This window comes from Haemaphysalis longicornis, unplaced genomic scaffold (assembly GCF_048455015.1).
Source record: "Haemaphysalis longicornis isolate Haplotype H1 unplaced genomic scaffold, Haemaphysalis longicornis Haplotype H1 scaffold_3, whole genome shotgun sequence".
NCBI lineage: Eukaryota > Metazoa > Arthropoda > Arachnida > Ixodida > Ixodidae > Haemaphysalis > Haemaphysalis longicornis.
The window spans coordinates 169,297,978-169,315,926 of record NW_027526335.1 but is presented as its reverse complement, the minus strand read 5'-3'; the positions used below and the strand labels follow the sequence as shown (position 1 = coordinate 169,315,926).

At 44.2% G+C, this 17,949-nt stretch overlaps 1 protein-coding gene across 4 annotated transcripts in view; it reads right to left on the bottom strand.

Annotated features, from left to right (window-relative positions):
• LOC144175661 (sialin-like) overlaps nucleotides 1-17,675 on the bottom strand; it is a 61,653-nt gene extending 43,978 nt beyond the window's left edge. Inside the window, exons 1-2 of one of the 4 annotated variants that reach the window (XM_077704701.1) lie at nucleotides 17,392-17,675; nucleotides 1,225-1,423 (exon numbers count right to left, since the gene is read on the bottom strand). In XM_077704701.1, coding sequence (XP_077560827.1) covers nucleotides 1,225-1,423; nucleotides 17,392-17,484 — 292 coding nt within the window. In that variant the 5' untranslated portion in view covers nucleotides 17,485-17,675. Of the gene's footprint in view, nucleotides 1-1,224; nucleotides 1,424-5,439; nucleotides 5,595-17,391 lie in introns of those variants that run through there. The other 3 variants (XM_077704702.1, XM_077704703.1, XM_077704704.1) reach the window with 3 other exon arrangements.
• Between the last annotated feature and the right edge of the window lie 274 nt (nucleotides 17,676-17,949).

The window sequence follows — 17,949 nt, the reverse complement described above, 5'->3', positions numbered from 1 at the left end:
ACACTTAGGGAAAGGAAGCGAGTGTCTTGGATAAGGGAGCAAATTCAGGTGGACGACTGGTGGGCGCTGCACTCCACGATGGGCTGAGAAGTACGGGAAGGCCCTTAACTCAGTGGTAGAACGAGCTCATAAAATTTGTGGGAAAAGATCAAACTTGGGTGATGCAAGGTGATAGCGGTTGAAAGACTATGGAAGACAGAGTTTCATACCTATATATACTAGAGTTAAACCTGCCACTGTAATCATGTTCCGTCATGAGCACCGCCACTGCAGCTAGCAACGTTCTTCATCTACTTGGCTTGGCTACTCACATGGCTACTTTTTGCGCTTGAAGCAAAAATGAACAAGAAATGGTAGCATTCTTTTCCTTGTTTGCCTTGCATGAAGCTTCCAAATAATTCATTTCAAATGAATCTCTTGGAGTTCGATTTTCTAATAATAAATCTTTTACAGCAAAATTGTTGTTTTTTGTGGCCACAGGAAACTTTCCCGCCTGTTCATGAGCCCCTCCAAGGACAGGTGAAACGTTCTTAACCAGCACCCGATGAAAATGCTGAAGCGCGACTCATCTAGACACTGTCACCGGATTTCTCTCTATAGTATATATTACTATGAAACTCTATGATGGACATAAAAAGGCTGATGATGATAATAACTACGATGAATAAGCAAAGAAGTAATCAGGCTCCACCAACTACAAAGCCAAGCTCACTCACTAGTAGACTATAAAGCTAGTGAACCAGCAAACTACTTCACTGACAACAATTAAAAACTGACACCGACCGTGAATGTTCATAAAAACCAAAAAACTCTGTCACGCATTTCCCCAACCAGGCGGGCTTCCATCCAATCCTTGATTTCGTAAACTAATGCACCAGTTAATCTCACCAGTAAAGCTACACCCGTGGCAATCTCCCCCCTTTGAAAATAAAACTCCCATCAGTTCACATACAGCGGACAACAACAGTTAGTTTCAGTAACAGCTGTTTTTCTCCTCCTACACGGACATGTCGACAGACCAGAGTTTCCCAATCAGCTGTTGCACTTCATCACCGAAGCCGCTCACTCCCACACCCGCATCTACAAAACGTCTCACAAAGATCAGCAGCCCGCCAGCTACAAGCGAAGCAACAACTCAAAGTGCACTGCACCCACTCCACACGTCACACATTTCACACAGACGCACACACATCACAGTACTTGCGTACAACAACACATCCTTACACTTGCCATCCTTTTCTTCCCCACTGGGCGTGGAGCTACGTTTTTGCTCTGCCTCCTTGCCAGGCAACAAGGGCAAGGCACTCGACGCTTCCATCACGAACGACAGAAGAAGGAAACGAGCCCTGAGCTCAACGTAGTCGTAAAATTCTTTACAGCCGAGCATTTCCGAGGCCCCCATGTTCAACACGCACCGAAGCCACTGCGTTAACACAAAAGGAGCATCGGTGAAGCTCTTCTTTCCTCTTTATGTTCCCAACAGAGCATCAATCAATCGTGATTGATGGGAACAGGGTTGAATGCAAAGCACCGAATACAAGGTGTTTAGTTGAGCGCATAAGAAGAAAGAAGGCACGTTTCACTTGGCTTTTCTGTGTGGCCATACAGTGCCAGATCATCATTTCTATGATGGTTAGTACAACGAAGTGGACGATGATCATGAACATTTACGACACCTAATTAGTGGAACTGCATAGATAAAGCTTACCCTAATCGACTGTAGTGGTGCTACATAATTTGCACGCAGTATCTATGAGCTTAGAAGAACTCCCTCTTTCTCTTATTTTATAATATCTGGTAGAGGTTGTTATCAAGTGAGCACGGCAATGTTTGCCAGCTCATCATGCCCTTTTGAACTTCCACAGTGGCAGGGGGCACAAGACACTTTAAAAAAAAGAACAGTATTCTACTCAAACATTCAAATATTCAATGGAGTAGGTCATACTAATGCCCAAGCTGAAAAAAAGAAAAGCCATAAAATAAGTAAAATATGAAAAATAAAAACAGCAACTGCGTAGGAATTAAAGGAAAAAGATGCAGTTCCGGCCAGTTTCACTTGACGTGACAATGTAAAAGCCCTGCCTAGAATAGCTTTGTGCATTTGTGCATTCAAAGTGTGGTGGTGATCTGACATAATAAGAACAAAATTGAGAACTTCACAGTGGCATTAACAAAAACAGAAGTGAAAAAAAAAAAAGGTCTACCGTCCGGTAAGGTTTCACATTTTCGTTAGCTAGCTTAAAATGAAAAAACAATTACAAAAAATTGGCAAATAATCAGATTGTTTGATTATGATTGCTTCAAAACAAATTGCCATGCACACATTTCATGCTATCACCACTGTGGGCACCTTCAATTCAGTGCTTATGAAATTACGTGTTCTCAGTGGACCTCACAATGTAATGCGCCACCATAAATGAAGGAGGTTATTAGCTTTAACTTTCGTATTAAAGAAGTTCCCAAAAAAATAGATGGCCGTCTCAAAATGTGCGCACCGATTCTTCTAAATTTATTCTTGTCCAAACTATTGCGAAATCTGCCTACCTAACTGGTACAACTGCACGCGTTTTGTGCAATTCATTCATGAGCTGATTGATAGTCATTTAAACGTCGGTGAGAATTAGATGTCCATGACATTTTGCAGGCCTGTGAGGTTCAGAACTATTGAATAAACTGTCACAAGTTAAAAAAAACTGAACATTTCTATAATGTGTTGGACGGACGTGGCATCCAAAAATAAAACATCAGCTGCACCAGCAGGACAAAGTTTCTGGCATTGCGGGAAATACTTGACACTTGCAGATTACCTGAATGTAAAAAAACTTGCCTTTGAAATGCAAAGACGTCGTGCAAAGTTGTTTAAATACGAGAAAAAAGGTTTGCATAGAATGTTGTACCACATCAGAATTACTGCAGAAGTATGGTACCTCCATGAATGCTACTCATCTATGACTTGTGGTACGTGTTCCGAACTCATAAAATAAAGCAAGAGGCATTCGTTCAGCAGTGGGAACCAATACAAACATTCCTACGACTCAACCCAGCACACTCGCAGCTTATTGATTTGGCTTAATGCCCTCCTTGAAGCCCTACGCTCTTGCATAATTTTAGCAATCGAAGTGTCGCCTTCGTTTTCTTTCTTTTTTTTTTTTCTGACACTATGGGTCGTAACCAGCGTTTCTATCCGAGACCTTTCCCTAGAAAGCTCAAGTTCCTTGAGAACAATCTGCCCTTCCTCTTCGATCTCTTTTTCTGCAGCTTTCCTGTGCTTTGGAAGCAGCTCTTTCCACTCTTGTGCTACCTCAAGTCGTCCTTTTTTTTTTTTTTTTGTACACTACCAATAAGCGCAAGCAGTGCCTGATAGCAAAGTTTCAGTGTGAATGCGAAGGACAGGACAAAAAGCTGCTGGCTGGAACTGCCATTGTTCTCTTCTGATGGCATCCATTTCACAACCAAGTATACACGGGAAATAATTTACCAGTGACTGATTGATTGGCAATCTTTCTTCTTGGGCCTTAGAACGTCAGCGGACACGGTCAACGGTTGTGCCTTAGCTGTGTGTGCGTGTGCGTGCTGGGGGGGGGGGAGAGAGAGAGAGAGAGAGAGAGAGAGAGAGAGAGAGAGAGAGAGAGAGAGAGAGAGAGAGAGAGAGAGAGAGAGAGAGAGAGAGAGAGAGAGAGAGAGCACCCCTTTGGAGACCCTTTGAATTTTCCTAGTTGGCACCATGTGAAGCCTGTGCAAATTATCGGAACAGCAATGATGGCTAACTGAATTCGAGTACAGCGATTACAGCTCAGTAACATCTGAAGGATGCAAACCCACAGGTCACATCCAAGGTCCTTAAGCTGAGGAAAAGTTTAAACCTAGACATGACAACAAATGTAAGATGCTGTGCAGGTCAAGTTTCGCAAGAATGACAGAGCTCTAATTTACTGTAACTGGGTGCTGCACGCTATTTTTATGCAAGTTTTAAAAGTGAAATTACTTATAATGAGTGCTTAAGTGTTTGTTACTCGCGAGTACTCTTGTAACAAAATGCGACCTCTAGATGTTTGTTTTGATTTCATTAAAAAGAAGTTTTTGTTTGTTTTTTCTGAGGACGCCAGATTCCTTGTGTGGCCAACACAAGCTGTGAGTTTAGAATTTTGAACTCCATTGTTACCATACAAAACAAATTCGCGAAGAAATAATAAAAATTAAAGAAGTGCTTTGTTCAACTGCATTCTAGCATGTCGAAAGGCATCCACTTGCTTTCGGAGCCGCAAAAGCAGTTTTTCGAGACCTCTCGGGCCAGTATCTGTTCTTTGCTGTACGGGAAGAATTATCCAGCACAGTGCCTTACTTCAACAGCATCTGTTTCTTTATTATAAGGGAAGAGTTAACCAGAGCATTGTTGATGAAACAAAGGGCTGCTTTGCAAGTATTTCCACCCACTTACCTACTCTCATGACTCTATACATCAGCTGTACCCTGGCAGCTAAGTGCATAAACCTGGCAGCATTTAGTTTTTTTTTTTTTTTTTGCAAGAACAGTAAACACCCAGCACACAAATAAAACACGACTGCAAAAAAGTGCATTGTATGTTTTCCACGTACGTCAGTAGACGATTTTGTAAAGATTTCACAACTTGGTTTTAGCGCACGAAATCTCCCACTGAGCTTCGAGGGTATGAACACAGTAAACATCTGACACTAATCCGAGCCACCTGTTCTTTCCATGAGCGCTGAAGAGCTGTACACAATTGGACATTCTTGCATCTGGTGCGTCTACTATCAGACAAGCGGCAAACAAAGCACCGAATCGAATCTACTCTGCTCACTGCCACAGTCTCCCTCCTCCAATGAGCAGATGCAGCAAATGGTGGAACATTTTTGGAGATGTCGGATGGGGGAAATCTTTCAAACACGGCTGCATTTCAAAAAACAGTGAGCTAAGGATGCTGGAGTGTGCTGAAAACTTGGCTTGGTAGATCTCATCAAAATTTGCGACAGTTTCAATAAGCCAGATGCTCGCGCACATGTTGTGCTTCGCGATGCTGGTGCAAAAAACAGCACGTCTACCGAAGTACCTTGCTTATGCCATCTCATCCTTGCCAATGGATTCGCCACAGGTGCTGAACAATGAATTTCTTTTTCGAATCTTCTCTAAACGAGCCCATGCTAACATGCACAAATACCCGGTGACGTGTGAAGGTGTCCTGAGATCGGTCTGTCAATACCCTCAGAAGACTGCTACGTATTATAAAGCTGCAATGGAGGGAAATGCGATTTGGAAGAAGTTGCACACTGGTAAAGAGAACATCGAAGAAAAATAAAAAAATAAGCGAAAAAGTCTAATCTTCCACATGGAGCACTAGTAACTGACAGCAAGTGTCAGGAAATTTTTTTTCCAACAGGGATTACGACAGCAAACAACGATGTCAAAACTACTACCACTCACAGTTTTGGCCACTGTAAGGCGACGTCCCCAAAGCAAGCCATTTCAATTTCAGTTCAGGGCAGTTCATGCTACCAAAAAGAGATAGAACCGAAGCTAAAAGGCAGACGGACAGAGGTTGGCAGAAGCTTTTCTTGACGCAAAAGAGTCGCCGCTCAAGTGCGTCGTCTGCTACGGAAGCAGACGGAAGCAGACGATAAAGACGATATAAGAAGCGCGTCAGCAAGTCTCACCAAGCAGTCCTAGATAGAGTTTTCCTATCAGCACCTCCCCGAGGGTACAGAGTCGGAAGAGAGAGGAAATGCTAAAAAGAAAATGGAAGGCCCTTAGTGCGACATTGTACCGTATTTATTCGAATATAAGGCGAGGTTTTTTTTCAAAATCCATAGTCTGAAAGTCATACCCCGCTTTACCTTCGAAGCTCAGTATATATATATATATATATATGGCGATTTTTTTTACTCTCCTAACTGCACCCTTGCCTTATAATTGAATAAATACAGTACTTTTGGATTACAAGGTCGGGATTTAGGGTTGTCCTGAAACGGTTGTTGCCCATTGCTCACACATTGGTTTTGCAATTACCCGAGTGATGTGTTGACGAATCTCTACATCTCCTGATCTTGTGCCCCCCCATTGGTGTGATTGTCACTAGCGCTTGACATTACACAGCCTAGCCCCAGCACAATGCATAAAATGTGGCAGAAGAGATTATAAAACAACAGTACAGTCTAAAGTTTGTGTCACTCGTTTAGAATGCAGCCCCAGTGTCATGAGATTCAGCCTTTAAGGGGGCAGTTGGGTCTTTGGGGCCGAAAAACGGTCAAAAAAAGCGTTTTCTCAAAAATGGCATTTTTGGCCTCCACGGCCATTATTCCATCAGTCTGTAAATTTCCTCATCAAAAGGCACCATATTTTGTTGTTATTATATTATAATATCATATTGAAGTGCCCTCTACAGCTCAGTTAGCGCAGAATTCGATGGTGAAACGGCACTTTTCTTGCAATGAAAAGCTAGCATTTCATCCAGATATCTTGGCATCCACAGCAGGTACAACTTTAAATCTTTTTGCTTCTGATACCGAAATGTGTGGGGAATACAATGTTGGAAACAAATTTTTCAAATGGAGGCTTTGGAAAATTATTATTGTGTTCAATTGGCACCACGTGCGAGCGATTTCTGGCAGAGCATGGGAGAAGTGAAGTTCCCTGTGTTGTAAAACGACCAAAAATAGCTGAATCAAAAAAGTTCCTCCTATGTTTCCTATGTTGTATTCTTTAGTCATTTGTCTGCCTAGCCACGTGGTAATTGCCATTCTGTATGGAGTGGTTATTTTTTAACTGTGACCCAAAATATAGGCAATTGATCATTAATTAACTCAAAACATAATCAACTTACAAAAAATCTAATGGCAGATTTGAAATCAGCACAAAAAACTCTATAACTCGGTGCAGTTTCATTAAAATTAGTTCGTAAATAAAAAAAATAGCTCTAAGACCAGTCTGCCCCCTTAACATAAACGTGCAGATTAAGCCATGTAATAACTGAAAACAATCACTAACCTGCAAGACACCAAAATGTAGTGAGCCACTTGGGATTATGTCGAAGAAAACCTGCTCGCACCTGGCCGAAAGTTTTCGGAATGGCTCGCAGCATGCGCCAATAAGTAGAGTCTGTGTCAATGAACTTCTGACCAGAGTCATCAGCTGTTATGTTAACACATCTGCTGTGTGACCATGTATTTCAATCGGAAAATGCTGTAAGGGGTAGCGTCGTGTTGTTCGGACGCCCCTCCCGTCCCCGAACACCCAAAAAGAAAGTCAGACAGGACCCCATCTTGATGCCCGTGAATAGAGTTGCAATACTATTCTTCCGGGTGCAAAACCGATTTATGTTGATAAATTCAATTAAACTTCAAACGACCCCTCCTTAGCTTAAGCATACAATTTCCTTCTCTGTAATTCCCCCCTTCCCTGCTCCACAATCTCATTACGTTGCTCAGCCTGAAGCTATTATTGGCACCCTACCATGGCAAAACCATTTCACAGAAGCTGGCAGACCGAACAGTGGAGAGTGGATCTCAAGCAGAAGTTCTCGTGATCCTCTGAATTTACATGGGTCTTTGGGATCGAAAATTTGCCCAAATAAAGCATTTTTCTAGGTATCACTTTTTTCCCGATTTGCACAGTTTTTCCCTCCGAAAATTTTGTACTTGGGACAGTACCAGGTACTTATAAAAAAAGCCGTTGAAACCCAATTTCAAAAAAAAAAAAAAAAAAAAAATCACAATTTTCCGATAATTCCCTAATTCTTCGCCATGGGCGGTATCGCAGTGACACGAAATTCTCGAGAGTTACATCCCAGCATGTAGTGCAGCTGGGAAGACCATTTCCTTTGCACTGTCAAGCTGAATGTTTAAACCATCTACTAAGGTAAGCAGATTTTGCATTTCAGTAGTCGTTTAATTAGCATTATTTTTAATTGGTTAGCAGGTGCACTTCAATCCTACAAGTTAGAATTGATGTAAACTTGCTTGTGATTGCAAAACAAAAAAACTGCTTCCCACATTTCATTATCCACAGCTTCTGGTATCTATTAATGCCTTGTTTCTGAATACCTAGTTTTTCCCACTATTGTTCTCCAGAACAATCCAGGACGATTTTTAATTAACTTGGAAACTAATTACCTCACATAAGAATGGATTAGATATTTGAGCTCAGCCAAAAAAAAAACTGGACAAGCATTAAAATTGATTGGAAAGCAAAAACAAAAACAGTTTCTAAGACCAGTGTGCCCCCTTAAATTTGGCCCCTTTCAGGAACTATTACTGATGAATTACAGCCAGAAACAAGTGGCCAGCGCGGCGTAATGCTCTGAATTGTGAAACAGGGCAAATTCTTTTCTGGACTTTTGATGTGGTGATGTCAGGAGGAGTAGCGCTTGACAACCGTACTACGTGGTCATAGAAATCGGTTGCCAAGACTCGCTAGTGGATCTAGAAGAAGTCCTGGGCTTGGGCCCAAACTTTTGCCAGCACAAATAAAAGAAAATGGTTCGGGGAGGACTGCCGCACTGTTCATCCCACAAATTCAAAGTTGTGGGCACAGGGAGCTGGAAGCTGCTTTAATGGCCGACTTTCTCACTTCGTCGGACTCTGGTGAAATCATGGCGAGGTAGCGCTGGGGACTAAAACTCTAATTACCTCTCTTGAAGAATCGGGGATGGAAGACGTCCCGTGAACCCTTTGACCATATACATTTTAACTATGTGTACATCTCCCCACTACGGACAGTCACATCGTGTTTTGTGTAGCAATATTTAAAATTCATGTATCATCGTGTATATCGCCATCTGTATCCCTATATACCGTATTTTTGCGCATATAACCCCCCCCCCCAGAAATGCGCAAATTGCAGTGGCAAAGTAGGGGTGCGGATAATATGCGGGGTTTCTCCTTTAGTGCAGCTTCACAGCAATGCGCGTTGTGCCATGGAGATGACCTTGTGTACAACAGTGAGGACTGCAGTTTAAGTGATAGCTCTGGCAAGAGCAGTGACACTGAGTGAATTGCCACTTTTGCCTTGCAGTCAGTGTGTTCTACTAGCTAAATATACGCTTTTTCTGTCTACCTAGTATGTGATGTGTTGCTTAAGCAGCAGCATTGGTGCAGCCTTTCTTGTATCAAATGTGCAGGCAATACCCGAGGGTTTTTTTTTTCTTTTCCGGCGGGCTGAAAGTAGGGGGCGCGGATTATATGCAGGGGTGGGTTACACACGTGAAAATACAGTATATTGCGATTTATTGCTCTTGCACCCCCGCCCCCTTTTCTTTTCTGTTACTCTCTCCTTTTCCCCACTTCACCTCACTGAATCCACCCCCATCTGGAGTACAAGTCCTACCGTTAGTGGGCTGACCTCTTCCACTTTCATTAAACATTTCTCTCCCTCTCTCTCTCTCTCCAGGCAGACAGGGCAAGGGGCACACCATGACAGAGAATGCGATAATGAAAGCGATGCCTGCTGCTAGCTGGGGAGCTTTGCAATGCTTTTTGGGGCACCTGCAAACCGAAGCCAGCAAGTGCAATTGCAGGAAACTTCCACCACGTTGGGATTCGACTAGCGAGAATCTAGAAGGCAAAACTGCAGGGATCAGTGCCAAGGGCAGTTTGACAAGGCTCGGCTTCTTTTCTGCGAAGACACGTACTGAGAAACAGTTTTTTTTTTCTACTGCAGAGGTGGAAATGGGGAGAAAGGCAAAAGCGAGTAAGAGTGTTCTTCTAAAAGTCCCTGTTAGCACTTTGGGTAAACCCAACAAAGGTGCTCCTCTGGAACATTGCGGCTGTGTGGGAGTGCTTTCAGTAGTGCCCTTCCAAAACTCGTGTGGCACGAGTAACGATATGACTCCTGGACTGCTTCCATTCTACTTTGACCCTGCTGTAGTTGATCTGAACAGAGACTGCTCCAGGAAGAAAGTGGAAGACTGCAATGGGTGCAGCTCGATGCCTGAACTTAAAAGCTGTCTACGTACGTGGCAAGTTATTAGGGCTAGGCATTGACCAAAAATTTCTGGGGCAATGAATTGGTTGCAGTGATTCCTAAAAATAAGATGTAGAAAAGAAAAACCATTTGAGCATCCCAGCTGTGCTGAGAGCTACACAATATCCACCAGTTGTGGAACTCCCATTGGCCCCATGTATTGAATTATGGTCTGCAGTGGGCCTGTGTTGGGGGCAAACTGACTGGGCAAGCTGACTAGCCTGTCATCACGTCTTGGCAGAAAATCGAAGCAGTACTCGAGTAGTTGCTGCTGCTGCTGTGAACCATAAAAAGAAAAACTGGGGAAACACAAGCAAAGATTAGCTAGTTTAATATTTTGTTATTTAAAACAAAAGCTTTTTTTGTTAGGTTGTATTGTTAGTTAAATGTCTGCTCTGCGAAAGCTATGTTTCTTGCGGCACAAACTCCGTAAAACACCTCCAAACGTTAAATTACTTGCTTATTTCTCACTTATTCGCCCTAAACTTGAATATGCATGCATTGTATGGGATCCGTTCACTGATGCTAACATTACTAAACTCGAAAGGATTCAAAGAAAAGCCATTAGATTCGTTTTCTCTAAATTTTCCCCACTTGATTCCCCCTCTGACCTTATGCAAGCTAACCATGTCCCTTTCCTCCAACTTCGGAGGAAACAATTTCGCCTGGATTTTCTAGCGCAACTCGTCAACAAACAATTGGCCATTGACGCCACTCCGTATCTATCCCCTCTAATGAGACGACCTTCGCGCCATCACCACCCTCATTCACTAATGCCCTATTTCGCTAGAACCGACACATTTAAATTCTCTTTCTGTCCTCGTACAATAGCTGACTGGAATTCTCTTGCAGAGCCCGCACCTTGTTCAAAATAATGTCTGTTGCTTTGTTTTACTTATGATTCTCTTACAGGCCCTATATCTCATTCCAAGTGACGTTCGTTGCTACATTTGTTTCACTGTATTCATGTTCCATTGTATTTCTTGCTTTGAATATTATGTAATTACCCACCCTGCATGGACCTTCAATGGTCCGCAGTATGAAATAAATAAATAAATAAATGCTTAGCAAACTCCAGTTTTTGTCACCTTTGCCCCTCAGCTCCAAAGGAGCAGAAGCACGAGGACACAGGTTTGATTCCCAGCCACGACAGCCGCTTTTCTGATGGAGGCGAAAGGCAAAAACGCCCGTGTGTTCGAGATTTCTGCCCACGTTAACGATCCCCAGGTGGTCAAAATTAATCCGGAGCCCTCCACTACGACGCGCCTCATCACCTGCGTTGCGTCGGCGCGTTAAACCCTACAATCGATCGATTCAAGGGAGCAGAGGGGCTTTCATGGCCCAAAGTCAGAAACAGAGATTCGCAACTGGTGTACACTGTGCTTGGTATGCAACGCTAGTGGCACAGGAAGACCGTTTCAGTTGTAAGCCCAGCTAACAATTATGGCCAATGTTTCTTGGCTCGTTCACTGTCACTCTCTTTCCCTTAAACCTGTCACCGCATGGCATGAAGGTGACTGTGAAAGAACTGCACTATTTCATTACTTTTCCACAGGTGGCGTCATTTCCGGCAGCAGTGAATTACTGGCCGCTACTTATGCCCGCGCAAGTGTAGCAAACCAACATATTGCACTGGTGACGCAAGGCTGGAGAAACAGCAGAGCTGGCAGCCCTTCTCCTTTCGTCAGAGACCCGGCTATCGCACCTCGCATGGATTTCCAAACTTGCCGCTGGAAGTTCTCCATGACTGGCGGGCCGGGATCTTTTTGTCCGCAGGCTTTCACAGTTCTACCAAAGTTTAGTCCGCGCTAGAACCTGCGGCAACCGGCTTCGCGAATTCGGCGTCCGTGCCCTCCCCTTCAGGCGCAAACGCACGTGAACTGGCGAGGAGAAGAGCACGCCACGAACACTGGGCAGAGTTCTCGAATGACGCCTGGCGCTCTTCACGAGGCACATACTCACACGCGCTCGGATGGGCTGAGTTTTCTGGTAACGCTCGACGGTGGAACTGAAAGCTCTGCTGTTAAAAAAAAGTGTCTGTAAATGCTCATTTCTTTCAAGTTCTGCGAATGCATGCAGACGTGTACGTTATATACATACACGGCAGAATGGGCCGGTTTTGCGCAAGGTGTAATGACAGAGAGGGATATAGTGTATTGTCCTTTTGTTATTTAATTTTATTCCCGAACCAGTTTGGTAGTACGACCACCCTACGAGGACTGTTTCTACAAACAGGCTTGATTTGATGATAGCGGCTCCACTGCCTGAACTGTTGGCAAAGTAAACTATACAGCAAAAGGACAGCTGTCATATGACACACACACACGTGCACACACACACATCATAACGCATGCACAGCATTTCAGATTTTCATTAAGACAAACCTGATTGATTTGGGGCTTAATGCACTGAAGCCACACCAGGACTTTGTGGCGTGCCATACTGGGAGGCTCTGGATTAATTTTGACGACGTGGGGATCTCTAACATGCGCTGAAATCTTCACGCATGAGAGTTTTCGATTCTCGCCTTCATCATGAAAGCAGCCACCATGACCGGGATCCAACAATGCTTTCCACCGCGGAGGATTCAAGACAAACCCAAAAAGGTTGGGAGAATCTATTCATCTGATCATAAACTCATACTGAATGGATGTTCTTTGCATTTCTAAGTAAAGCAAACCTTCGTGTCCATCCTAAGGGAGTAGTGACACCAAAGTTCATTCATAAATGATATCATATTGTTCATTCCATCAAGATGCAAAAATGCCTTCCCGAGATTGATGCGTGTCCAAACGTTATTGGGAACCAGTTTTAAATCGACATTAATGCCCCAATTTTTAAAGGCTGAGAAACAGCAATAAGAAGGTGCCTGCCAATCAAACTCCGAATGCTCTGTCCCTTCCCTCAGCGATATGCACATCAGCTGGGAATGCAACCAAGAAACAGAAGCAGGCCAGAAGTACCAGCACAAAAAAAATGTGCTGCTGGAAGGGCTTGTGGTGACTTTTGCCTCGTTTCAACCCACCGGGCCCAGCTCCGAGCAGTTTCAGACCATCAGAATGCAGCAGGACGCACCTTTAACTGAGCTAAGCGGGAAGCAGGAGGGTATTGGTGCCAGTGAAAGGTGTCCCTGGATGCTTTTGAAGCCAACGACAAGGTTGCCGTCCTGCTCAGACACAAAAAGTGACACGAAGTTGGCCCCAGATTATCCAGCCTTTTCTCCTAGGCTATCAGGTGCCGAAATCAACTGACTGATTGATTGATTGTAGGGTTTGACGCGCCGACGCAATGCAGGCGATGAGGCGCGCTGTAGTGGAGGGCTCCAGATTAATTTTGACCACCTGGGGATCTTTAACGCATGCCGACATCTCAAACACATGGGCATTTTTGCTTTCTGCCTCCATTAGAAAAGCGGCCACCACGGCCGGGAATCGAACCCGCGTCCTCGTGCTCAGCAGCACAACGCCTTAGCCACTGGGCCACCGCGGCGAGTGTGCCAAAATCAAAACTGACGATAAAATGAATAGAGCTGCGACTCATCTGCGGCAACGTTTTTCACAGTCCTAAGTTGTGGGTTATAATTTATGGGCTATAAAAAACTCAGTAAAGTGAAAAAAAAAAAAAAAAAGAGCAAGACAAATTTGGTGTCACTGTTCTTTTGTGTGCTTCATGGATGTGCAGGTGTTGTCATAGGTAATTAGAACATGGCCTCGAAAATTTACATGAATTTCTTCTCCCGTAAACTGCCCAGCTGCATTTGTGTGCGCTTAAAAAAACTCCTCCTTAACAGTAAAAGCTTTCTGTAAAGTGGTAATGGCTGTCGTGAAGCCAGTAAGACAAATACTTTGTGATATTCACAAATCCTCATTCCAATTACTTATGATGGCACCTGTACATACATTATACCTCACAGACTTAAACATTTGACACGGAGCAATTTTTTGGAAAGCCTCAAAATTCAGGTATTTCCGTAGGAACTGGCAAGTGACATTACAGCGGCTTTTCAAACTGCCGGATAATTTTGTTAGTGTTGCCATCCTTATCAGCTCAAAAACATGGGTTTTCGTATCTGTTTTTCATTTTATCAAGTTTCACACTGAAATTCGCCATCTCGAATTACTTACCAAACACCCTCTGTACAGCTTAAAGGCAAAACGCAAGTTTAGTTCATTAAAAAAACTGCTTTGCCTCGAAGATAAGGATACCAATTTTATCACAAACTGCAAACAAATAATCAAGATTTTGAAACTTTTTCAGTATTTCTTATGTTGTTTTTGATAATAAAAAAAAGTCTTTCGTGGCCAGAATGGAGCAGAAAGAGTTACCAAAATCTCGTTCTTTTTCAAATTGAACAAAGTTGTATGGTGTCGCTATGGCCTCTTTAAAGGCACGTCGAAGCCCTTTTTCAAAATCCCCGTTGGTTTCTTGTTTGAGGGCAATCTAGTGGTTTTTAAAGCATCCAAGATCTCTATGGATTCTCAAAAAATACTGCACACAGTTGCTTGTTAACATTGTCTCGTTGCATGCAGCCAGTCATAAAACGACCCTTCTTTGAAACTACGTACAAACTTTTTCATTAAAGTCTCGTTGCATTCACTCGAAAGCTAGTTCTGTTCTTCAGGTTTTAAATCCTGCAAACTTCTTTTGCACTCAGTTCTACCTGAATTCATTTCGAAGGCAATTGTTCCTCTAAATTTTAAACCCCATAAGGGCAGCAACAATTAAAGGGGCACTAAACGCTGAATGACTTCATGTCTGAACTAAAAAAACCTCACAGCGGCTTTTGCACATTGCTTGTTTAGAAACAATTAAAGCTAACATTTCTCTTGTTTCCCTTACATTTTTTCGCGACAGAAATGAGCCTTTCAAGCAAGGGACGTTCTGCCACCTTGAGGAAGGAGTAAAAAATAATGAAGCAATTCCCCAGCAAGGCAGCTGATCGTAGGACAGGCTATATTGAGAGGACAGGAATACGCCAGCACTTCTGCTTCTGGTTGTATATAAACAAACACCGACAGTAGCTAGGGGCGATAGCTCTTGTCCTTATCTACACCAATGTCCTAGCTGTACTTATTGTAAGGACAATGCAAAGCGTTTGACGAAAATAAAAACTGAAAGAAATCTCACCACCAGTTGTAGTGGCAGAACCTGCTTAATAAAGTTGAACAACTGAAGCTGACGCCTTATAAGTGGCCAGAAGTTTCCACCTAGGTTTGTTTTGCATTTACAAGAACCTGCCTCGTCATTTGTTTTTGGACAAATGCTTGGACAAGTTCGACCGATTCCATTTCACCATTTACGATTTGTGATGTCGCAATGAAGAAAGCCGTACGCTATATTTCGAACGTACACTACCTTGCTCACACAGAAGAACTGTTTCCTCGTTTCCACATATCACCGATTAATACTACGTACGAATATTATTTAGCCTTAAAATATAAGCGATGTATCCGACAGAACCAACTTAGTTTTCTTGAAATAACCTGTCTCGGACAAAATCTCTCAGAATATTCTCTTCGCAAAAAAGAAATTTGGCACGTTCCTTTCTCTAGTACAATGTACGGAAACCAAATGCTCCGGAACACCCTGCCCTCTCTCTTGAATACATTGTTGTCAACGGGTGTAATTCCCGAAACATGTTCACTAGTTGGCCTTAGAAGTGCATTATTTATCTAATCTTTTCATTCGTAATGTTGTGTTTATATATTTTCCTTTCTCTCTCGTTCAGCATACCTGCATTCAGCCTTTTCCCTGTTTGTTTCATGCTGTGTTGTTCCCGCTTTGCTTTTATGCTTTGTTCGTAAGTTCATCTGAGCTTGTGTAGTTCTTGTGATATTAGAGATAATAATGTCACATACGCTCTGTGCGATTTCGCTTATGCCTTGTACATGGGGGGCTCGGGCGTCCGTCATGTGATTTTTTTCGCTTGTTGCCTGGGCCTACCCGCATCGTTCTTTTTGGCGATGTAAATAAAACTTACTTTGATTTTGACATCGTAGTCAACGAAAGCGTACATGGTGGCGATAGCCGCTTTCATGTTTTTGGAATGTGCTGCGTTACTAAGCAACTGCCGCTTCGGCAGATGACATATACACAGTCATGGCACTGCAATGCATCAATACAGGCGAAGCTGTGTTCAATTTTGAGCGCGCCATTGAAGGTACCATGATAAATAAACAAAGCCACTGTGCACAATCGCAAAAAGCGACCGTCCTAAGGTGGTCAGTTCCGCGTTAGAAAACTCATCAGTTGATCTGGGGTGAACCTAGCTGCTTGCTCCAAAGTGGGTTATCTCTTTAGCACATACTAACCTTGGTTTGATTCCTTCCAGTACGAAGAAGCCTGTGTTAAGATTTCTGTACACGATAAAGATTTCCAGGTGGTCAAAATTAATCTGGAGCACTCCACTATGACGCGCCTCAGAGCCCAGGTGAGGTGCGTAAGACCCACAAAGTACAATTATTTTGTTGCTTCTAGCAAGTGTTACGACCTGTGTTTAACTTGTCGATTCCGAATCCCTGGATTCCAATTGTATTGCGTCCTAAGAGTGTAATCCATTATCTGGTAGGTAAGCAATTGTCTGCGACGAAAGGTGGTGAAGCTATGGCTATTGTTATCGGCGAGGGCATACAGATGGCATATAACAACATCCGCTTCGAGTGCAGCAATTTTCCCCTTCGGGTTCGCGTCCGTGGTATCCTGTTCAACGTTCTCATTATATACGGATAGAGATACTACGATTTCCTCAGAATCGTATGGACACGCAGTATATGGTATTCGTTGTCGCCAAGGTGGTTCCAACATCGAGCCCGAAGCAATTTTCTCGCCATTGCAATCACAACAAACTGGTCTGCCTAAACACCAATGCCGATGCTTCGACCGACGTCGGAGCTCATAGCAGTGAAATGCGTGCGAGTGTGATTTCGCAGTGACAGGAAGCTTGCAACAAAACAGTCGGTGCAAAACTTCCCTCAACAACATTCATCTACCTAGCTCGCGCGCAAGTTCCGTGAGAACTAGCAGAGCATATGGTGACTCGACAAACGAAGATCGACTCGAACGCGTGCGCCCCCGCACCGCGCTACAACAATCGCAGCCTTCGTGTACTTGGAACCTCCACGCGCCAAAAATGCCGAACCGACGAGGTGGTTGCATCACTGATACGACACCGCTACGTTGCCCTCTTTGCAAAGCAACGGACCGTCCGCCTGTGGTCGGACGTTGCACTCAACGAGCGCCGCCGAATCACAACGTGGCCTCCGGTGCTCCTCGGCCGCGCGTTCAAAGCTCCTCCGCGGCGAGCGCTTTGACAAGATACACTTTACGAGCCCCGCACGCGGTCGTGCGCGCGCGTGCGACAACATTTGGGCACATCGGAGAGCGCGACGATCGGCCGCCCGAGCTCGCGCGCGTGCTTACGGCAGAGGGTCCGCTTGCGTCCCGCCGGGTTCTGGCCGCCGGCCAAAGGGGCGTATTGCACTCGCTTGTCGGCTTTCTTCTTCTCCGAGACATCGCAGACCAGAGTAGCGGTCATCGCACACCGGCATAGCCCGTCCCGCGACACACAAGTCACCGCCGCCGCCGCTGTCACACACAGCTGTCACGAAAGCCCCATCACGTGACGCGTCAGCCTTGGCCTAGCTCTACACCGCCGCGAACTTCCGAACTCTCCGGCGGCAATCAACAGCACGCTCTCGCGCTTGCGTATTAAACAGCCGCCATCTTTAAAGAGCCAGCTGTTCCATTGGCTCCGCGCGGACCAATGGCGCCGCGCCGTACGCAGATGAATGGGCGGGGCTTGTGTGAAGCAGACGACTCCTGTCAAAGTCGTCGCGGCATAAACTAAAGCGAACGGCGTTTGACAAGCGATAAGTGATTGTTAAGTGCGAGATAAGGTTGAATTGAGACGACGGATGTTAAAAAACCCGTATTTTTTGCGCGAGGAAGCCGCGTTAGTGACTGTGAGCGCAGACTGAC